General features: G+C 45.2%; 1 protein-coding gene across 19 annotated transcripts in view; it reads left to right on the forward strand.

Annotated features, from left to right (window-relative positions):
- Positions 1–23,748, forward strand: part of NFIA (nuclear factor I A) — a 349,095-nt gene that overhangs the window by 257,015 nt on the left and 68,332 nt on the right. For all 19 annotated transcript variants that reach the window (XM_077182585.1, XM_077182588.1, XM_077182593.1 and 16 more), the window contains 3 exons: positions 2,030–2,104; positions 11,021–11,138; positions 13,486–13,613. In XM_077182585.1, coding sequence (XP_077038700.1) covers positions 2,030–2,104; positions 11,021–11,138; positions 13,486–13,613 — 321 coding nt within the window. The remainder of the gene's footprint in view (positions 1–2,029; positions 2,105–11,020; positions 11,139–13,485; positions 13,614–23,748) is intronic.

The following is a 23,748-nucleotide window of genomic DNA, read 5'->3' on the forward strand; positions in this document are numbered from 1 at the left end:
TCAATAGGCAGGTCTGCTGCAGCATATGAAAAGTAGATCGTCATATTAAAAATACTTGGGAAATCGGCGATGAACAAACGTTGTGTATGGGCAGCAACCGTTTCTAAAAAGCAGAATGAGGTAGTCATCACCTTTATTGTGGGAAAATACAAAGCAGATCAGGCAATAGCACTTACAGCTATCTGGGAGCTATTTCTAAATTGAAAATAAGGAAAAATAAAAGCTTGTAAGAACATTTTTTTTCATTTGAAGTAGGGAAAAATTTATTCTCTTGATGTAAATAAAAACCTTGTTTGCAGATTGAGGAATTTGTTTGTGTTGAATTTCAGCATCAATTTCAATATTTTATAGTACATTTATCTACAGCTGGAGCATGACAGATTTGTGTATATTTATATGTTTGTGTACATAATACATATGTATACACACATACACAAGGATGCCCAAAGATATACATATACACAGTTTGAAAACTCATCATTATTGCTGGAGTATAAAAACATGCCTGATGCAGAAACTTGTCTCGAGTCTGTTAGCTTAGAGACTGCGTTCATCTGGCACCGTGGGCTCCTCGCAGAAACAGGGAACTTCTTCTGTGTAGGAGCAGAATTCCATCAGATCTTGGCTGGAGGTGGAAGGCTCACCTCCCTCCAGATCCCTTCCAAACCTTTCCCTGACACATAGCCTGACATTCCACCCTCTGCAGACCTGTGCAGAAGGTGCATTCTTTTCGCATCCCATTCCACAGGTAGAAATGGCAGTGGGGCATTCTGGGTTTGTTTAAACAACCCCAAAAAGAAAAGCCAGGGGGACAAACGTGCAGCTGGCATTAGTGCTGTTGCTCTGACCACTAGAGAAGGGTGCACAGGTATTCCCAGCAGGAGCGTGGGGTGCAGGAGAATACATGGAATGCAGGGAAATCGTTCTGAGCTTGACAAACAATTACCGGTGGAGCAGATGGTGGCCCTGCAAAACATTCAATAATAAATGTGTGCGTGCGCCGGAATCAGTGACTCTAAGTAGGACAGCCTAAAAAGGTGTGCCACTTATCCTGTGGGCAAGCAGGACTTTACAGTTCTTTTAATAATCCCTTTATCCTGCGATTTCTGCTGTGACCCTGATTTCCCAAGCAGGAGGTCAGCCCGGCCGGCCGAGCGCTGCCCTCCCTCCCTCTCACTGAGGTCCGGCTCTGTCCCGCCGGATCCCGGCCTGGGCTGCAGCCCGGGCTGCTCCTTTGTCACTGAGCATAGCCGTGAAAATTAAATGAACATTTGGTGGTAGGCATGTTTGCAGAGAAGAAGGAAAATGCTGTTATGTAAAGTGCCATCACATTTTGATGCCGAGTGTCGAGGCATTCCTTGCACAGGGGAGGTGAGCGTGGATGCCTCCGCCCCAGTTCCTACAGACAGCCCTCCAAGTTAATACTTTTTAACTTGAGATTTATTTTTCCCTTCAAAACCTAATTTTAAATGTTAGAATTATTTTTTTTTAGTTGAAAAGGCCTTAATTTAATTTTTTTTTAACCATCTGCTCTCCCAAGATCCCCCTAGTGTAACCTTAGATAAATGAAGAATACATCTTTAAATCTTGTTTGGTTTGAATGAATGGGTAGATAATCCTGATCAGATGTTTCTTTAGAGAATAATGTTTAAAACGATTATGGAACTTAGCTATCCTGTCTGTTTCCTAGGTACAGTATTTTCATTTCAGTTGTGAAGTCATTAGGGGTCATCCAAGGTAACCATTTATTAAAATAGTCCTCTTTTGTTTCAGATTTCCTGTTGAGATGCTTTAACATGTAAAAATCTCCCTGCTGATGTGTCATGTTAGCTTTCCTAACCTCTAGATAGAAACCACAAAGCAGCCTACATAGCTGTATGACTGGTTACCCACCTACATAAACAATAATTACTGCTAAGTGGGAAATTAGATGTCACATTTTAAGTCTAAATGAAAGTAAAGTATTTGAGAATACTGTCATTAAATGCTTGAAGCTAATCGCAGTTCTCTCTCTCTGTTTGTTTTGTAGGACATTTGGGCTTCCAGGACAGTTTTGTCACATCAGGTGTTTTCAGTGTGACTGAGCTAGTAAGAGTCTCACAAAGTAAGTATCATGTTGTGTCTGATTTATGCGGTTTCTGCAATCCAAGTTATTTTTTTTCTTTGATTTTTATTGTTCCCTTCCTCAATTCAGAAACAGCATCTTGAAAATTAGGACTCTCCTCTCCCCACTTCTTGACAGTGGACAGCATTTATGTGCCACTTCTTTTAATGGGTGAAAATAAACCAGCAGAATTCTAGAGTGAGCTGATAAAGAATTCGATTCTGCAAACTTGCATGTGCAAGTTGATAAGCTTGTCTGGTACCCAGCTGAAAATGGGCAGAGTGCAGACAAATGCATACAGAGATCAGCCTCCCAGGGATCCCTTGGAGGATCCAAGGGCTGTATTGTAACCAGACCTCTGGAAATTACCTGATCTGTGCACGTAAACCTGGAAATTTTCTGATGCTGTTTTTTCCCATTGTGTTCATCCATGCCATGTGTATGTCCACGTGTGTGATTCTTGGGGCTGTCCCAGTGCAGGGCCAGGAGCTGGACTTTGATGATCTCTGTGGGTTCCTTCCAGCTCAGGGTATTCTCTGCATTTGGGGTTTGTACACCTGCAAGTTGCTGAAGTCATTAATAATGCCAACAGCAACTGTGCCAACTTCAGCCCTGCTAATGTCACACATCCTGACTTCCCCAGGCCCACGTTTTCCATTAGCTGTATGGAATTCTGGCCTCCAGAAGGATTTGGGATGTGACCTTTAAAGAATGCTAATGCCCCCAGCATGAGTGACACGCTGCAGCATGATCATTACAGCCTTGTCAATACTCACTAACAACACCAAATTAAGAGCACCTGTCACCACCCTGTTCCATTGATCAAAGGTGCATTGATTGTATTTTGCTATGACATAATCCAGACAGCCCAAGGAAAGAGTGTGGACAGGGTCTCGCAGAGACACTGCTGCAAGGCCAGGCCTGTAGGGATTTCTTTAGGGATCTAAAAAATTCTTCCCTGTGAGGGTGGAGAGCCCTGGCACAGAGAAGCTGTGGCTGCCTCATCCCTGGAAGTGTCCAAGGCCAGGTTGGAGCAACCTGGAAGTGCTGTGGAAGGTGTCCCTGCCCATGGCAGGGTGGAATTGGGTGATCTTTAAGGTCCCTTCCAACCCAAACCATTCTGTGATCTTTTCTTCAGCTAGTGCGGAGATAATATCACATTATCACCAATCACCACTGCTCCAGGGGAAACCCTCAGCTCTGTGCCCCTTTAAAACCTTAGGGTGCAACCAGTCTCTTTAAATGATAAAAATGGTTCTCCTCCTAGATAGCAGAAATATTTATTTGTGTGCTGGCTCTGGGAATGTAATTTAAGTCATTCTGGGGCTAGAATCTAACTGGCACAAACCTAGTAGAAAATCCATGGTTTTGAGTGAGAACACAGAGTTTCTCAGAGGATTTTCCTGGTTTATTTCCTCTTTTGGAAAGACACTAGCTACTAAATTGGCTTTATATTCAGAAGAAGGATGGTACAAGGAAAGCATGGCAAGGGGGAGATACATGAGAGCTCTATGCCCTGTAGAGAGGCAGAGAGAAAAAGGTTGAAGAAGACATTTCTCCCGAGCTTCCTTCCCTGACAACTGGTGGGGATTTTGGGAGAAGGGCAAACTTAAGAGGACTCAAAAGTCAAGAGGAGCTGCTGAGAGCTCAGCACATTTGCGAATCAGTTCACTTGCTGAAGTGCTTAAGCAGAGACTTTGGCATCTGGCTGGCTGTGCAGGGAGCAGAGCCTGGCTGGTTCCTGCAGCCAGGGTGGACAAGCCCAGGTTGTCACCAGGGTCTGAGTGTCTCCGTGCTGTGTCACCTCACTTCAATGTGACAGCCTGAGGCTTTTGAAGCCCAAAGGGTTCACCCTCCCCCTCTGCAAGGCATCCCATTTCCCCACAGCCTTATCTTGGCTGGAGGAGCCCTGCACAGCAGAGCTGCCTCTGGACTCTGTCAGCCGTGCTCCATGTGTGCACTTTTCCTAGGAAAGTGCCCCACTCCTGGCTGGAGCCTTCCCAGCCTCCCCCAGAGCTTGGCACTGACCTCGTGAGCATCGTGTTTCAAGCTTATTAATTTTCCCTGATATTTTATTGTAACTAAACTGAAACACTGGGTATCAGAAATCCTAGCACTCAGCATGTTTTGCAAATTATGAGCTGTGTCTGAGATGTTCCCTCTGCTTGCAGTTGACGTGCACCACCTTCAAGGATGGGGCACCTGCATGCAGGAGGAGCATGGACTTTATTAGAAATAAGAAAGGAGGTGATGGTGGGAAAAATGCAAAGATTCAGCTTTTATCTGTTCCAGACACAGGAGTTTGCACTGTTTTTCATGGACTCTTTAATAATCCTGGGAGGTCAAGACCTCAGTTTTATATCCTGTCTACAAGCCAGCACCTCTACCAAAAATAGTGTCCCCAAAGCATATCGGGATATCACTTCAGAACTGACTCAGAGGGAAGAGTGCCAGCAACTGATTTAGCTACACTGCTTTTGATAGCACCCTGGATTTTCCTTGGAGATGCCCCAGACATGTACTGACCAGCCTTAACCTTGTTTACTTTATGAGGTCTGAGAAGCCCACAGCCTGACATGCCCTGGCTACCCAGTGGGATATGTTTAGTGTCAAATCCAGCAGCACATTCCCAGAAAACTCAGTATTAATTCACATGCTCATATTCGAAGAATTATTTAACATAACAGAACAACAAGGTAATTGCTGCATATTTGCCTAAATTGGTAAGCAAGGTCTTTTAAAGTTGATATAACCCTCTCTGGGTTGTCTGCATGTTCCTGTGTCCTGATTTGAGACCAGTCCTCTTTCCAAAAAGGTCATCTTTGCGTATATGCCCACTGTTATTTTTCTTTCTATGCTTGCCTTTGGTAATGCAGTGATAGAAATAAGTGATTTCCCCCAGTTTTAACTGGCCTGAGGCAGCTGTTATCCAAAATTAATCTTAAAAATATTGTGGGTAGCAATTATGTGCCGGGTTTATTTAGTAAAGTTCCCAGAGGTCCACATGACAAGGAGTCTCAAGTAAGAGGCAGTTGTCTCCGTCATGCAAATTTGGGGAATGAATTAATCAAGTGAAAGGTCAGCTGTTTCTGTTATCTATCTTGCCTATCAGTGCTGATCATCACACTTTCTGTGAGCTATTGAACAAGTCTAGACTGTGCTGGTAACAGAAACTTGCTTTCTTCAGTCCTATAGATGCAGATTTTCTTTCGAAATGCTGCCCAGCTGCTGAGTCTTGCAGAGCCTAGTAAAACAGAGAAAAGAGATCATAGATGTGCATCTGAAAAAACAAAGACTCCTCTCCAGCCCGTCTGATGTGGGTGTTGCAGCTCATGCTGTCACTTCTCCTCCATTATTAGCAGGCAGAGGGTGTGAGCTCCTCTCTGAGTGTTGTCTGTCACCCCAGATACTGGGGAGACCCTTGCAGATAACAGAGGCTTCATTCTTCCCTCTCTGGAGAGGTCTGTGCTGACAACAAAAGGCTCAGAGGCAGAAGCGTCGGGGACGGACGGGTTTGGGAGCTGACAGCCAGCTGTTGGCCAAGTGAAACCTCCTCCTCTTCTCCCTGCTTAGGAAAATATTCCACTAGCTGTGGGCAGCCATCTCAGGGCACTGGAGGAGACCCTCTGCAGAGGTGCTGCAGAGTGTCCCCTTCCCTTGGCAAGGGCTGGAGCAGGGAAAAAGGCACGGGGCATGCATCCCCCCTTGGCTTTGAGTCTGCACCATGTGCAGGGAGAACTGCTGGGAAGATCTCCTCCCTCAGAGGTCATTCAAGCAGCCAGATAAACTGCACTGCCCAGGATGTGAAGAAAGATTTAGGATTTATGAACGTTGGCTAGAGCCAAATCAAACATATTTGTTTGGTGGTGTGTTATTTGTCAAAATGACATCATTCTTCGTGCTGATAAACAAGGGAATTCTGACTGCACCCTGGCCTGAAAATGCCACACGTTGGCTTCAACGTGTGCTGTGTGCAGTGAGGAGCAGTGGGGGGGACTTCCAATCCTTCTGGTGAGCCTGTGGCACCACAAGCTCACAAACTTGCTCACTGCTCGTGTGCACACACAGAAATGGCCCAGCTGATTATCCCTGAAACACTCGGACTAATTCCACTAATTCCACGGGTGTGAGCGGGACGTTTTGGGAAGCTCAGGATCCTGCACCCACGCTGATGCAGCAGGTGCCAGGCTTGGGGATGGAGCTTTGGGGATGCAGACAGGGACTGAAGTGTCCTTGCCATGAGGGCAAGGGCTGGGATGGGGAGGCACTTCCAGCACTCCAGGCACGGAGCATGGGTGCGACCAGGGAAACGCAGCCTCCTCGTCCAGCTTTTCCCACAGGGAAAGTGAATCCCAGCACATCCTGGCAAGGTGTGGGGTGCCCTGGCTCTTGTGGAGGGGCTGGGCAGTGGATGCCTTTTTGTAGCCCAGAGAGGCTTTTCTCCTCCTCACAGACACGTGTGTGCAGCCAGGGTGTGATAAACCTGCTGTCCCTGAGCTGCAGCCCGTGTGTTTTCTGCTATCCTAAGCACTATACTAGTGAAAGCAGTTAAAGTCGGCAGCATGAAAATTAACATTTAAAAAGATACTCTATATTCCTTAGGAAAGCACTGCCATCCAAAACTCTCTGTGTGGGCTTGGGTATGAGAGGGAGAAAAAAAGATTATAATAAAAAATAGACTGCAGGCATAGAGTGAACAGTTGCCATGACCTTGCCTTTTGTATGCCATTACACAATTCAATGGCAGTCCACTCAAACCTTGCTCTCGATCAATATCCTATTAAAGCAGCACAAAAAGTCTCTATAAACTTAGTGGTTAGCTATGTTTATAAATGGAACTCAGCATAATTAGATGGTCAATAGCAGGCTGTACTTGTAATTTTAAAATGAACATCACACATTTCATATCTGTTGTATTCGGCGAAGCCTCTTTGAATCTAATGATACAGTGTGGAGCAAACAAAGGCCTTGCAAAAAAAAAAAAAAACCACCAAGCTCCCCTTTCCTCCCAGCAGCAGCAGCACAGTGTGTTTCCCTTTGTTTATGGAGTCACAACACAGGAAAAAGTTTATTAGTCAAATGTCATGTTTCTCCCATTTAACCTTAAACACATTATCACTTCACTGCAGTGTTACACGTGTAATGATCTTAGTCACATCCCAGCCCCTCTGTAAAAATAAATACATACAAATGGGGACAAAAAAGAGAGGCTAAATATTAACGTGGCTTAAAGAAAGTGCCATATTCCAAGGGAGACAAATACCAGCCTGGCTGGTTTTATTTAGTGGGTTTCCTGTTCTGTAATTCAGTAATTTTTTCAAAATAAATATTGCAATTTGGTTTAGTCAGAGGGCTTTTTCTTAATTTCTCTATTAGTTTTCTTGACATTTGGGGTGAGGAGCTGAGCTGGAGGGAGCAGACTGGGAGCAGGGTGATGCTGCCCTGCATCCTGGGAGTAGAAACGTGTCAGGCAGAGGCACCAACCTTCCTCCTCCTCTGTTTGGGCAAACCAGCTCCTCCTGCCCCTCTCTGAGTGTGTCCCAACTGCACAGGGAATTTTTGTGATGCCAGCAGCTGAAATGGGGGCTCCAGGCTGGGTGTAGGGCAAGAGGGATCCTTCCCTCTCACCTCCTTCCAGCTCACAGCCCTGGGTCAGGAGGCATCTTGAGATTTTTGCTTTGAGTCACAGTTGCAGTTTCTGACGTCCTTTCCCATTTGGGGGATGTTCCTGAGCTGTCAGGAGGTCACTTTGCTGCAGAGCATTTCTTGCAGGGGTAATGGTGTGGTTTAGATGTCATTGCCTGGAGTTTGTGAGGCTGCTGCTCCACGTAGGGCTGGAGTGTGCTCCTGGGGCGTAGGAACAGGGGTAGGGAGGTTGTGTGATGGATTGCCACATGCTGCAAGGAACAGGTTTGGTTTAGACTGAGTTTTTTTCGTTTAGACAGTGTTTTTTAGTTTAGACAGTGTTTTTTAGTTTAGGTAGTTTTTTAGTTTAGATAAGAGTTTTGGCACAGTTTGCACCACTCTGATCCCTTTGCATACTCTGCAGACATGCTGCCTTTGCTGGGAGTCACAGAATGCCAGAATGGTTTGGGTTGGAAGGGACCTTAAAGCCCATCTCATTCCAGCAGGGACACCTCCCACTATCCCGGGTAGCTCCATCCTGGCCTTGGACACTCCCAGGGATGGGGCAGCCACAGCTCCAGCACACTGTTGTGATTTATGGCAATAAATGCAATAACTGCAAGCAAAGGTACAAATGGGCTTTGATGGAATACAGGCAGTGTCAGGAAGGCAGGAGAAGGGATTTTGGAGCAGCTCAGTCCTGTGCAACCATTGCCACAGCACTTCTGGGGCAGAGACCTTGAGCTGATGGTGGCAGGGTGGTGGCTCCTGTGCAAGGACTGCCATAGGTTCAGGAACTGGCCCCCAGAGCCCAGCCAGGCACTTTAACCTCTGCTGGTGTCTATTAAAGGTGAGTTTTGTTCCTTAACCCCCTGGTTTCACACTGGCATTTGAGTGTGGCAAGGTGGTTTTGGCCAGTGACCAGCACAGCATCCTCAGTGTTTGCTCCCCAGGCATCAGCCCCTGTGGGGTCAGCCCTTTCTGCCATGCACTGAGTTCACCCAGCATCAGCAATAGCTTGTTCCTACCCTACCCCTGCTCTGAAGACACATTCCTTTTTTCTATAAGGCCAACTCAAGAAATATCCAGGATTTGGGGAAAGGGCAATAAACGGGGCAGGGGGAAAGAAAGAAAGGAAGCGTTACCCACATACCAGTTTTTCTTCCTTATCTCCTTGGAATAAAACTGTTTCATAAATCTGGCAGTGTCCAGGAAGTTCATTGTGCCTCAGAAAGAAACAGTGCTTTAATTTAATGCTTGCCTTTTTATGTTCCTGTTTGGAAAACTGTGTGCTTAACCTGTAAGTTTGGGAGGCAGAGAGTGCAGAGGAATTGCTCAGGAAAGGGTTTGCAGAGCACAAATCTGTTTGGCAAGGAAGTTGCTGAAAACTGTGGAGTAGATGCTGCAGAGAGTACCTTTATGATTGATTTCCATTCAAGTCAGACTGACTGCAGTGTGGTCATTTTTCTAACCCATAACTGCACACACTGCAGCAGTCTGCTATCTGCAGGGTGTCTGAATTATAGCAGTCCATGTCCCTGTTACCTTTTACACAAATTACTTACACCAGTTTCTTTTTCCATGCAAATTCATCAGTTTTACAGCCTCTTGTAGCTGCTGTCAGGAAACTGTTGCAGAAAGCACAAATTGATAAAACCAGTTAATTTTACTGTGCTTAATTTTTCTTTGCCTCTGTTAACACACCCTCTCATATACACCCAGTGTGCAGGAAGCCCATGATAATTAAGAGAAGATAACAAAGGATTTGAGTGTTCTTGTCATAAATTACTTCCCAACTTAATTCCTTTTAATGACCATTCCAGATTTTCTCAAGTTTTAATGGCCTTGTGCATTTTCCGTCCCCGGCTTTTAGAAGTCCGTGGATATCCAGGCTGTTCCCTTTCTGTCTCAATGACGTTCTTAAAAGATCCTTGCCAAACAACAACTAATTGTCTTGTGGGGATGATGAGGCAGCTGCAAAGCTACATTATTCCTCTGTCAAATCTGACATTGTGAGCTCCTTAAGACTTGGGGTGAAATACTGGCCCCGTTACAGTCAGTGGCAGCACTCCCAGCCCAGACATGTTAGCTGGGTGATAGGAGCTATCCTGTCTTCATTTCCTCACTCCTTCCCCGTTGGACTGAAAGATTTTTTCATGTTTGAAAATGGGCCAGGTTCTCAGACCAAAGATTAAACTTGGCTCAGCATCCCTGTGTGGCACTGAGACTGCCTTGCCTTTGTGGCTGTGAATCAGGGCTCTCAGACAATGCAGCCCAGGCCAAGCTGGTGCATTTCATTGTGCAGGACGTCCTTGTTTCAGATGGCTCTGAAATGTGAGAGAAACTCATGATCTGTGATTGTCAGCCCCCGAAGTTGCATTGTCCTGTGAATAGCACTGGAACAGCCACAGTGGACGTGGTACCATTTGCTGTATTAGTGGCATTTCAGCACGAAATCCATTCTCTGCTGGCTCCAACGTTAAGCTGCTCTGCTCCTTGTCTGCTCCCAGAAGAATACAGCACATGGAGTTCATGGCTTGTGCCTGCAAATTTCAGGGTGTGTAGGAATCTGTGATGTTTAATGTGAAACCAAAGATCCAGGGCAGGGAAATTGCAGGGATTCGTATCCCTTGCAAGAAAAATTTCAGTACTGGGTAAGGTGATGGGGTGAAGAGTGGAAGGTCACTGCTGGATAAGACTTTTGGGGAGTCGTATGTCTCTAGCTCTGATTTAGCTGGAGGAGAGGCCAGAGGAAAGCTCAGATGCTCTTAGGCACAAAAGAACTCAAGTTTCTCATCTGCTTTTTTAACCCCTGTGCTTGTGGCTGTACATCACACGTACCCCAGAGGTTCTGAGGTGTGTATTTCCCTGCCTGTGCTGCTTATAGATCCTGCCAAGCACTCTACAGGGATGATGCAGCCTATCTGTAACCATGCCAATAGAGACAACGTGGTCCTAAAAGCAACAAGTTTCATTAAATGTTAGAATGACATTAATAGAAAAGCAGCGCTTAGAGGAAGTAGTGCTGTAATTGTTTAATTTTAAAAAATAATAATAATATCTTTGGAGGAATGTAAGAGAGATTCTATGTCATGGAACACTGTATTCTTGATAAAATTTCCATCTTCTTGATTGCAATGCCAGGTACCATTAGCATTTCCTAATTTCCACATCCCACCTGTTCCCATCGTGAAACTAAACACACCCATGAGGAAGAAGAAAGTGATTTTGAAGTGCAATTCATGCCATATTCACATGACTTACTGACTGCAATCTCTTTTGTTTCCCCAGCACCGATAGCTGCAGGAACAGGCCCTAATTTCTCCCTCTCAGATTTGGAAAGTTCTTCGTACTACAGCATGAGCCCAGGAGCAATGAGGAGGTCTTTACCTAGCACATCCTCTACCAGGTAATTTAATCCCTGCCTACCACCAGGTTCCTTGGAAACCCAGGCCAGCATCATTACTCATCTGGGAAAGTAACCATTAAATTCTCTGACAAGCTGTTTGGGGGCCTCACGATGTGGAGCTGTTTCAGATTCACAGAGCTGAATGTTCAGCTGGATTGCAGTAAAGTTCTTTTTGTGTGTGCAAGCCTCTAAGAAAAACTGCTGCGTGGACCTGTGTAGCTCCTGGTTTTATCTGGGTGTATCAGGAGAAGTTCCACTGGAATTGCTGAGTTTTGGCTTGTGGCAGAAGAGAACTTGGAGCATAATAAGATGCAAGGAAAGTCTTAAGATAGACTTAAATGTATTTTTTATTGTAAAAAGTGATACCTGTGAGACTAAGACTGTTTTAGGATCTTGGTCTATAAAGCATTTAGTTTTCATAAAGCATTTAGAAGTTTGTGACTCAGCCTTTGGAAAACCAAATTGCTAATGCAGATGACTGCCCCATCTGATTTTGATTTTGATTTAGATGCCAACTATCAAACAAGGATATTTTTTATTTTTTACCTTTCACTTTAATCATCCATGAGATTAGATTTATAAACAAGCTCAGTCACTCGAGTAGTCTTGAACACTATTAAGGAACCAGATTGATTTTTCTTCCCCCACAGCCAAAATAGATCACTTATTTCAAAGACATGACAAGAAAGTCCAACTCCTGCCTAACGCTCTTTTACATTTTTATCTCAGCCTGCAGTGCCACCAGCTTTGCAGTGAGCAAGTGCACGTGTGAAAAATCTCTGTAGTTTGAATATAGCTGTTGTTTTTATTTTTAAAATAATAATCTTTAACGAGAGGCTCTTAGCAGTAACTTCTTACAGTTTGCAGTGATTGGAAGAACATTCTGTCTTGCACTTAGTGTGCACGCTATGGAGCTCAGTGACTACAATTCCCACTACACATCAATTAAAAACTTTGTGCTGTTTCTTTCTTGCCTGTAAACTGTGTAGCCTACAGCACTCATCATTAGCACCATTCTCAGGTAGAATTTACTGGTGACTCCAGAAGCAAAAGTGAGGTTATTAATGTTACTTAAGAGCTCAGTTGTTGCTCTTCTATTCTTCTGCAAATAGCTACCACTGATAAGGAGCTAATTATAAACAGCATGGGTAGTTAATAACTTGGTAATATGTTTGTTTTCCTCTCATTAGGCTGTTCCCAGTCAGAAAAAAAAAAAAATTCTTTAAATACACAGACTCAGCAGAATTATCAGGCGGTAATTATATTGTATGCACACAATTTCCCCTATTGACACATAACAATTCTCTAAATTAAGGAATGGCCAAACCTGCATTCCACACATGCCACAAGACTTATTCTTCCTGTTTCTCACCAACTGGTTTTGCACACCCGCCAGCTCCTACCTGTGCAGAGCTTCGGGTGGGGAGGCTGCAAGCTCTAAACCGAGAGTGGAAGATTTTATGTCTGCTAAATGTGTTCCCCCCACACAGAGCAGCCTGTTCTTGAATGCCTTAAGTCTTAATAGAATACAGATTTGGGGGAAAAGAAAAAAAAAAAAAAAAGTGAGCTGGCCCAGCCTTGGAAAAGTACTTAGAAGAGAAATTCTCAGTAAGGTCCCCACACAGTCTGTACAACTCATTATGGAAAACAGAGCCAAGCTGAGTGTCTTTGGCTCTGGGATCCTCTCCCTGCAGAACTGCTGGAGCCAGCGGCCACCAGAGACCACTCAAAGGGCTCTTCTGTGTCCTGAGCCTCTGGTGAGGGAGGTGTGATGTATCACAGGGGGATTCTTTAATGCTGACACTGGCCACAGATACCCATTGGGGGCTTTCTGTGCTTGCTGGCACAGCTGCAGAGTCAAATGCTTCTTATTGTAGGATAGCATGAACATTTGAACCAAAAATGAATCCTTCCATCATCCACTTGCCTATGCTCCTTCTTATGGGACTGGGCTAATTGAAAAGATTGAAAGTAAAAGTTTGAACTGATAAACAATTTGCTTTCAGAATTAGCCGTGAAAAAATCTGGCAATGAAAATAAGTCTCGTGTGTCATCACCATATTCATTCAAACTGCAAGAATCATGCAATGCAGATGAAATTCTTGCCTTTTTATTGACCTCTGTGTGCTTTGAAAAATGTCCTACTCTGAATCTGTGAAAGCCTAAATGTCAGACTAACTTCTGGTCAAACTGGTGCGTGTTTAGGGGTTTAGCCTGTGAAATGTTGTTTTGTATCTCACCAAAGCACCCTAAATCTGTTCTACCTTGAGTTATTCTCAAGCATGTCCCAACAGCAGTGCCTTGGTTCCTCTTCCATGCCCTCATTGTGTGTTCCTTGCATTCTCAGCTCCACAAAACGTCTCAAGTCTGTGGAGGATGAGATGGACAGCCCTGGTGAGGAGCCGTTCTACACAAGCCAAGGGCGCTCTCCAGGCAGTGGCAGCCAGTCCAGTGGATGGCATGAAGTGGAGCCAGGTAAGCCCCGGCTCCCAGAGCCCCAGAACTTCATCTCCACTTGCTCTGTTTCGTTATCAGGATTGCTGTGTTAGAGAGGTGACCAGCTCTAGACGTCTCGTCACTTCCGAGAAACGGCCTCATGAAAATATGGCAGTGGTTTTATTGCTCCTGCAGCTGTGAATGTTTCTGTAGTGTGTCACTTCTGTGTTTTGGCCAAATATCTGAAGTATTTAAATAATGCAGCAGAAGATAGGCGGTCTTTTTCTGTCAAATTGTCCAGATCCAGTTCTGGGATAGCTTTTTCTAGCAAAAAGCAGTACCTGTCTGGGCTGTGCTCCATCAGTTATGCTGCTTAAATAAATATCCCTAAACTTATATAAGGTAGAAGGACTTTTCAAGCATTATACAACACTTGAGATCACTCAGTAATGACTTTTAAGAGACTTACAGAAGGAGTTGTTTTATTAATCTGTAATGCTGTGAAGTGTGATTGGAGGCTTCATATCAGAATAGATATCACTGGATGTTACTCTTCAGAATGTTGAGGAAGCTCTTTGGCCTCTTCTCAGTTAATTTTTGTGTGTGATCTTTCCTGTTGATCATTATTTTGGGTTATGTTATGTTACATACTTGACTGTCCATTGATCACTTATCCTGAGATCATCTGGGTGCTTAATACTCTTGGAAATATTTTTCTGGGTCAGTGATATGTGCACAGGTGAAGTTAATGCCTCAGTGTTGCTTACAGCTAAATAATCAAGTATTTATTGCCAATAAAAATAACAGAAGTCTTATTTGTTAGAGGAAAGCAAGCAGTGCCTCCCAGGGTTTGGGAAGGTCCTCTAAAAGGGCAAAGGATCTTTTGCAGTATGTATTTTTTGTCTTTCTTGTTCGTCTGGATTTAAAATAATATGGGTTTGGTTTGTTTGGCAGAAACACATGCTTGTCCAGGGCACTGTGTATAATGAACTATACAGCACAGAAAAGTGAATTCGACCTGCACAGCATTAAAATCAGTTCTGTGGGCACTTGGCCAGCCACCTATATCCTTCATCATGTAGGAAACATACCCACAGCTTTCTCTGGAGACCCTGTCAAACAGCTGTCCTTTACAGCATGCCCAGAAAGTCACCAAATTTGGGCTATTCCAGACTGGGAGGAGACTGATTCCTGTGCCTGGGAGCCCTTGGAGGATCCCCTGCCAGCTGCCCTCTCTCCTCTAATGAGGAGGAGCCAGCTTGTGGGCCCTTATTGACTGCAGATGTGGCACTTTGGCAGGAGGAGAGGGTGGACCTGCAGGCAGACAAGTGCCAGGCTCCCCGTGACTGCCTTGCCACCGCCGTCCCCAGGGCTCTGCTGTTTGCTCTGAGGTGTCCTGCTCCCAGGCACCAGGGGCTGTCCCCTCCATCAGCTCCAGGCTGCAGATGATGTAAGGCAGAGCCTCACCTTGTGCTGAACCTGTGCTGACGGAGCGGCAGGAGCGCGGACAAAAGCCCGGCTTGGAGGGACAGATCCCAGCCTGCTCTGCAGACACAGATGGCTGGAAACTGGTGGGGTCACTGCTTCTGCATCACTGCCAGGCTGGGGGACAGCTCCCCCCAAAGTTTGGGGTACTCGTTGTAAATGACAAATGTTCTCCATTTGTGCAACAGCCAGGGGTTGGCTATCAATTCTGCTGTCACTGCTGGTGGTTTTCCCCACATGTGGTCATTACCTCTGGCTCGTCCAAGCCCTGGCTTGATGGTGGCGCTGAGCTGCTGAGATGGGCAAGGGAAGTACCCAAAGCACCTCTGCTGCTCTTGGCACCACTGGGTGCCCATCATGAGGAAACACAGCTGCCTATGTCGAACTTCCTGAGGTGCTCAGAAAGGCAAGAACAAGTCAGACAAGAGAAGGTTCTTCCTTCCTCGTGACCTTCCTCACTTATTATAGAAAAATTCCAGATTCTGCTTAGTCTTGCCTGTAAAATGGCAGAAAATCACCTTGCAGCATCAGGGACTGTAGCCAGGTACCAACTAGATATAGCTCAGATTCACCAAGCCATCTATCACTGTCACAGCTGTGAAGAAAAAGAGCTTTCTTTATCCTGCCCACGTGGGATGCACTTCCAAGCCATCCCTGTGCTATATCCACACAGCCCTACCCCAGTGCTTCTGCCCTGGCTTTCCAGCAGCCTGTCCTCTGAATTCATTGCCTCAGCTTCTCTGTGAAACAGGGTCACTGCAAGAGCACGGCTGACAGAGGGATTACCTGAAGAGCCACAGCTCATCAGTGGTGAAGGACAAAACAGTGCTGAGTGTCCTTCCTTGCCAGGGCAGCAGTGGTGTGTCACTGGCCTGAGGTTCTCCCCCAAGGGACACGTCCTGCTGTGGTCTGTGCACAGACATCACACCTGGATGTGACACTAACCTGTGGCCTTTTGTGTTTGACATGGAAGTTTCACCTCCAAAATGTTTGAGGAGTCTTTAGTGGGGCATCTGCCTAGAAAATAATTTGGTCACCTGAAAACTGCACAAGTGATGCTAACATCCCATTTTAGAAGGGAACTTTCCACAGCAGTCCTCTCTGAGAGGGAGCTTTGGGGCCTGGACCAGATTCAGATCCATCCTTTCCGATGTCTTTATTTCCAGAGAAAGGCCTTGCCATTGATTTAATCTACAATCAAAATGGTGGCACAGTTTTTAGCATACAGTAATCTCTGAGCTTCGGTGTTTCGTTTTCTTCTCAGTGAAATTTGCAGTAGAAGTTTAAAGACTAAACCCATCTTTTTGTTTAGCTTGGCACTTCTTCCCTGCAGCTCATTTTGTGCTGTGTGGGATAACACAGGTATCAGCAGTGCACATAGAATGGGGCTGTTTCAGAAGACAGGCTGAGGTTTTATCCCGTGCTGGCAGAGTAGTGCAAGCCAGGTTTCCAAAGTCCATAATTAAACCCTGTCCTTTGGGTTACTGGCCAAACAACAGGAGGAAGAAATCAGACCAAGGAAAGGAAGCTTAGACTTGTCTGTGGGATGGCTGCTCTGGCTGGGAAGGAAAGTTCAGAGAGGAGCCAGCAGCCAACCTCCCAGCCCAGTAGGATCCACACCAAAGATAATAATACATCCTTTGCCTTTATTGCCTTTGAGTAGATTGCTTCCTCACAGGAGATTTAGATTTATGCAGAGATAGCTTCTTAGCCTATATGCCTTGACAGGTTTATGGGAGTGAGAGGATGAATATTCCATCTCTGTGTGTCGCATCTGCTTAATTTTGAGATGTGCACATGAGAAAGAGGAGAGACTCAAACCCTGGAGCAGGTGTGAAGCACGCACGTGCTGGTGGCACAGGCACTGGGAGAGGGTGGTACTGAAAGGTGTGGCCTGGGACAGTGCAGGGAAATCAGGGCTGTGGGAGAGGGAGATGGAACAAATGCACTTCAAAGAGAGCAAAACCTAGAAGAGAAAGGGCAAATGAGAAGACAAGCTTTAGACCATACAGAAGGGAAAAAGAAAAAATGCCAGAAAAACAAAGGTTTGACTTCCTAGAAAGGAAATATGAAATGGAATATGTGAACTCCTCTTGGAGAAGGAGAGCACTCCAGGCAGAGGGTTATTTACCGCCAGCCGTGACTCGCCGCTCTACATCTGTCTCCATTTTTTTCTCTTGAACAAATTCCCTTTTTGGATACTTTTCTTCCTGCTTTGCTTCCCTGTGATTGCCCCTGTAAGTGGTCTTTGGAGGGCAGGCTGTATGCTCAGAACATATGTGCAAACTGGCCGGAGAACAGAAGAGGACAAAACCACTCTGTGTGCTATTTCCATCAGGCAGTGGATGCTTCCCCCGTGCCTGCTCCTGTGTGCAGGACACAGGCTGCAACCCATTGTCCATCCACAGCCCTTCCTCTGGGCTTCCACTTGCTCTGCTGAGGCACCCTGGTGTCTGTCTCATGGTGGGACTTTGCTGGGTGTAGATCCTTCACGCCTCACCCACCACCAGCAGCAGCACGACCTCTCCCTTCGTGGCACATCAGGCCTGCAGTGATGAGCAAAGGACTCAGCTTTGTTTCTTTTACAGATATTTCCTGCGACCAAGGGTGCAGCAGTCTCCTTGTACGTCAGATGTGACAGCCAAAGCAAGCCCCAGCATTAATCCCATGTTCCTTGGGCTGTACTCCTTGAGTCTCACATCCATTTACCTGCACTCGAAAGCTCCTGGGGAGCTCTCCGACCTGAAAAGGCTGGAGTCTGCCAGAAAAGATGAATTTCCTTTCACAACAGGAAGGCTTAGGAAGTAAAACAAAGCAGACATGTAGTAAATTACTTCTGCTTTTCAAATACCTTTTGCGGTATCCTCCTTACCATTACTTTATCTCAGCACTTTCAGTACATAACTCTTGTTAACTGAGAAGAAGGGCAAGAGAGGATAAAGATGATGTTAATAAGAAAATAAGGCAACATCACACTGACTTTGAACTCCTGCACAAAGCTGGCCTCTGTTCAGTTCTGTGGCAGCTCTGCTTGTAATGGGGGTAAGCCATAATTACAGGTATACGTTTTTTAATTCCATAATAAGAAACATTGAGTTAATGTATATCTCTATTCCACTTAAGCAATTTTTTTTTTAATGCATTCTCTTGATCCAGTCCAGGAGTAATGTTCACATTGTGCTCCCTCAGTCATTTTGTGGAACACATGTATGGTATTTGCCAAGTCTGCTTCCATTGTGTTTCTACAGCGTGGCATGGAAAGAAATGTATAAGATGCAAATTCAGAGTATCCTATTGGATTCTTTACTTAGGTATTCTACTTGTTTCTTTACTTAGATCTTCTACTTTATTCTTAGATCTTCTACTTGTATTTCCACACAGTATTTCAGTCCCTAGAGGACAGTAATCCCAGGAAAGGTTCATGTTTGCACTCCTTGCACTTCTTGAGGTATCTGAAGAGACAAACAGCTCTGCTCTGGTTGTGGTCTTGACCAGCTTGGTTTGCAAAAGGGCTGGAGCTCTGTGGTCCTTTTTGCACTGAGAGACTGGTGTGACTGTTCATGTCATGGTCATCCCCCTGCCCCAGCTCCACCCTGGATGTTCTGCTCCCATTGTGCTGTGCTGGGCCTTTGTCTGTCTTCACCTTGAAAACCCCAGGAAACAAAGAAGACTTTCAGTGCAGAAACCTTAAGGAATTAGTAATACTTCTTGCACTGCATGGCTGATAGACATATCTGCAGTTCCAGGGGCTTGTGAGGTTGATAATTTCACATGAATTTCTAATGGGAGAGCTCCCCCTTACACTGCTGGGCTCATCTGTGGTGGTGACGATGCTTTTAAAGTCAGACTTGTGACTGCTCACTGAACCACCCGGGCTGCTGCTGCTTGTTCTCATGCCACCATCCATGGAACTGTCTGAAAACAGTTTCTGAAGAATTTCTGTTCTACTGAGGAGCTGAAATCTCATTTTGGAGTATTTCCCTTGCAGTGTCAGTGACCCGTAACTTAACTCTCCCCATGGCTGCTTATGGAACAGCCACATGCAGCAACCAGTCCAGAACTTGTTTCAATAATGCTTTTCTTAAATCTGGCATGGACTTTCTCCTCAGCATGCAAGAAAACTTCTCCATGTTTACTGAGAAACTTTTATTTATGCCATATGCATCAGAAAAGCTCACTCAGGCATAGTTCAGATGACCACAAGAGTTTGTTTTCAACGTCTGTTTGGAATTACATCTTGGAAATTCGGGAGAAAGTGCTATAAGGGAGATCCTAGATCATTTTCTTTATGCCCTAAGCACAGTTGTTTCCTGGCACTGCCTGGAAGATGAAATTTTATGTGTGGTGTGTCCCATCATCAGTGATGCAGAGTGTGTCTGGTATGTCCTCAGGCAAAAGGTCTGTGGGCTCATCAAAGGCCTTGACATCGTGCACTAACTCAGAGCCCAGAGAAGTTTTCAATGATTGTGCTGCATTACTACCAAAGATTCAAGGGATTGACTGCAGAAAATATGCTGGAAAACATGAGAACCATGTATTATAAAAAATAAGGAATAGAAAAAGAATCCCTTTTCACTGGGAAAACATTCAACTGCAGAGCTGGAGTATTCAATGTCAAATAATTCTCTGGCACTACTTTTCAGTGACTTGCTGCAGTGGGCAGTTTTCACTGGGTCATAACTAGACAGAGGAATTTCATGATCTTAATCAATTTCCTTGAGCTGAACTTTTTGGATACTCACAGGCCTACAGCAGAAAGACAAAGCCTAGGTAACATCCCTTTTCCTTAGACCAGAGGAGGTCTAACATCCAGGATCCCTGCCAATTGTATTTACTCAGTACTTCCCAGATGTGACTTTGAATTGCCCTCTGGTTCTCAGTGTGTGAGGTCAGGCAGTCCCAGAGCTGCTCTGCCTGTACCTGCCTGGTGCAGCAGCTTCATTACACACCTCAGCACATCTCCCAGCAGGCACCAGGGCCATTTTTTCCTCCATTGAACTTAATATCTAAAGACAGTGGGAACATTTCACACAGAATGGTTCAGGCTGGAAGGGACCACATTGGGGTCATCTGGTCCCACCTCCCTGCTCGAGCAGGGTCATCCCAGAGCACAGGGCACAGTCTTGAGTATTTCCAGTGAGGGAGACTCCACATCCTCTCTGGGCAACCTGCTCAGAAGTTGTTCCTCATGTTCAGGATGAACTTTGTTCTTTAACATGTTCTTCAACAAGGCCCCACATGCAGGCAGCCACCTAAAAAGCTGACTCCAAGTGAACAGGTAGATGCTTGAAGTGAAATGTATGATGGGGACACACTTCAAGGAACTCCAGCAGCTGTAGGATACAGAGCTTCCCTTAAATGTCTTTCTTTTGATAGAGTCCATGTGTTGCCATATCCCTGCTCTCTGCATTACAGTATCCCATCAAAACACAAGCTGCCCAGTGGTTTTCAAGAACATAAGATTTTTCTTTTCTTCTAAGAGCAATAACACTTATCAACTTTTACTGAAATACCATATCAGCTCCTTGTCACTGGCAGTCTACAGTTCCTGCCGCTAAAAGTTTAATGCATTTACAGGAGCACTTAGGCATCAAGACTTTGATATCACAATCTGTTAGTCACAGGTGCTACATGATAGGTTTGTGTTAGCACATTATAGATCTTTTATCAGATACTGCACAAAATGTGTGTGTTTCTCTGCCAGGCAATCAGAATCAGGCTGCTGCATAGCTGATGAGTTACTCACCAATATAAGTTGTTGTTTATTTTAAACAGAACTTTCCCAGAACTGCACCTTAATGGATAAGTTAAATTCTAATTGGTCAAGGCCAGTGAAGACCAGGAACTTAATGGAGCCAGGAAAAACACAGCAGGTCCATGGTGGTGCTTTGAGCATTGTCAGTCTTTCACAGTGGCACTCGTCAAGTCGAGTGATTAACATTGCTCATTTGCCATCACAGACAGAGTCATTTTGACAGCAAATTACCACTGGATCAATAGCTCAGCTTGTCTTTGGCAATTCACGTAGTAGCATGAGACCTGTGACAACTTGCCATGCTGCTGGCAGTGCTGCCTCAAAACCATGGAAGGAAGCTGGAGGTAGGGGAAGAACTGCTCACCGAAAAGTCAGCTCAGATTGAAAAGTTCTAGATGCTTTCACATCCCTCCAGGGCTCCTTTTATTTTTTTTTTCCAGACTCTGGACAACACCAAAGAACTTGGCCTTGGGATTCAGCCTAAAGTGTACTTTCCATTTTTAATAAAATTAGTAATCCCATGCAAGTGTTGAAGCACATGCCTCAGCTTTGCTGTAATCCCCTGAGGAAAACATCCCTTCAGCGTGGTCCCGGAGAAGTCGGGCGGTCGGTCAGCCTTGTGGCTTTGCTCCTTGCATCCAGTTCCAGATGTCAGGAAATGCATCATTTAAAAATGGAGATGGAGCTGTAGGAGTTCTGAGTTGAAAATGCAGAAAGAATTCTCCTGTAGCTATCAAATTAAAGCTGTTTTTGACTGGCCTGGTGCTAACATCACCCCTACATGCTGCTTTCACTGACCTCGGCGGCCGAGGGAAAAGCAGATCTTTTGTGCACTGGCACAGTGTAAGGTCACCTGAGGTATTTCTGTCACCAGACACAATTCACATCACCTGCATCCTTTTTACAGACATATAGGAAGGATTTCCTGCATGGAAAACTATTCTCTGACAAAGGCTGGAATGATGTTTCCCAATGAGATCAGGATTCCTGGGATGGCTGTGCTGTGTTGGTCATACATGGGCCTGAACTTTCTCAGATATTGTTGGTGACCAAGCAACAGTTTGTTGCCACCCATTGTTGACCAGAAAATCAAAGAATCCCAGCATGGTTTAGCTTGGAAGGGATCCCACAGCCCCAGGCAGCACCTTCCACCATCCCAGGCTGCTCAGAGCCCCATCCAGCCTATCCTTGGACACTTCCAGGGATGGGGAGTCCTCACCCTCTGCCCACAACAGCCCACAAAATGTAACTTAAAGCAAAGACAGTGATGTGTCTGGGGCTCCACTTTTGACACTGAGTGAAAACTCCCACCTTCCTTGGCAGTGAGACAGAAGCAGACACTTCCTTTCCACAGGTGAGCCCTGAAAGACAGAAGCTCCTCTGGGTGACTGTGGCTGTGCATTTCTTGCTGCTTGGGGTCTGTCAAACCTGAATCTTTGTGACCTCCAGACAGGTCTCCTCTGACCCAGAGATCCTTGAAGATCATCTGATAGTGCAGCATGGGGCTGTTTAGTTGCAAAATGGCATTAAACACATTAAAAGTAGTCTTCCAAAAATGGAACTAGTCTTCTTGTTTGCTTCTGGGACCAATTCAGGATGTTGACTTGGATCTATAAACTCTCCTATAGATTAGATCTTGGTTGGGAAATGGACTACATTCCTTTCATGTGCTGTCTTAGCAGTTGAGATCAGCAGACTTGCTTTTTCTAATGTGTTTGGGAAGCAGAAGCAATATTTTATCTCCTGTGGTATGCTGCTGGTATAGAAATGTTCAGGCTTATTAATTCTTCAGGACACAGGAAAGTCTTCATCACCTGTGTAGGCAGTCATGGGAAAGGACCCACTGCAAAGACTCCCTTGAACTCTTTCTTTTTTATTTTTTTTGAAAGCAGCTGGAAAATATTAGTAATCTTCAGAGCCAATATACAGTACATATTGAGAGCCAGTAAATGATGCATATTATTGCAAATTCCTGTGCACTTCTGCATTTTATAAAACAGATAACTAAAATACTCACCTAGCCAGATCGGTTCCCCCAGGGATGCACATTTCCAAGCAGAGGACAAACCAAAAACACAGAACAGAGCAAAATTAGCCAAATAGAATGGCTAAGTGTTTGAAACAAATGGTTTTATGATCACTGAGTAAGGAGCATGACCTCCTTTTGCATCAGTCAAGGCAACTGTGAAACTTTGTGAAAGAAGCTCACCACAAAACAGATGCTGGGCTATCTTAGGTAAATAAGTTACAAAAAAATAATAATAAACCCCCCACACACACTTTTTACAAAGCACAGCTGTGTAAATATTGCATGAGACAGGGGAGAGGGGGAGAGATGTAACATACACCCTTTTTTTATGCAGAAGTTCTGCTCTGGGCACTGTTTATTAACATTCCCAGTACAACCATCACTCCAGTGCCTAGCACACAGTGCAGCTACTGTGCTCCCTGCACATGTTTGATCTTGGCTTGAGAGGAGAAAACAGGCTTTATTTTAAAGGAAACATTTTCACCCAGAGATAAAAGGTGCAAGGAGAGGTGTTAGGAGACGGGAGGAATTATAGGATCATGGAATGGTTTGGGTTGGAAGGGACCTTTAAAAGCTCATCCCATGGGCACGAACACCTTCTGCTATCCCAGGCTGCTCCCAGCCCCATCCAGCCTGACCTTGGACACTTCCAGAAGGCTGTACAGGACCAGGTACAGGAAGAAGACCAAATCTCATCTCTTTTTTCCATTCTCTTTCCCACACCTTCTGCCACACTGACTTTAGATGTGCTCCTGCTTCTGCACCAGCTGAGGAGCCATTCTCCTTAATTTCGTTGTGCTGGATGCCCTCTGCAATTTTCCTGCTTCTCAACTGCCAGGTACAGCACATTCCAGCCTACAAAAATCTGCCCACAGAGAGGAGCAAATGGCTCTTCTCAGCTAGAC

Source organism: Agelaius phoeniceus, chromosome 8 (genome assembly GCF_051311805.1).
Source record: "Agelaius phoeniceus isolate bAgePho1 chromosome 8, bAgePho1.hap1, whole genome shotgun sequence".
Lineage (NCBI taxonomy): Eukaryota > Metazoa > Chordata > Aves > Passeriformes > Icteridae > Agelaius > Agelaius phoeniceus.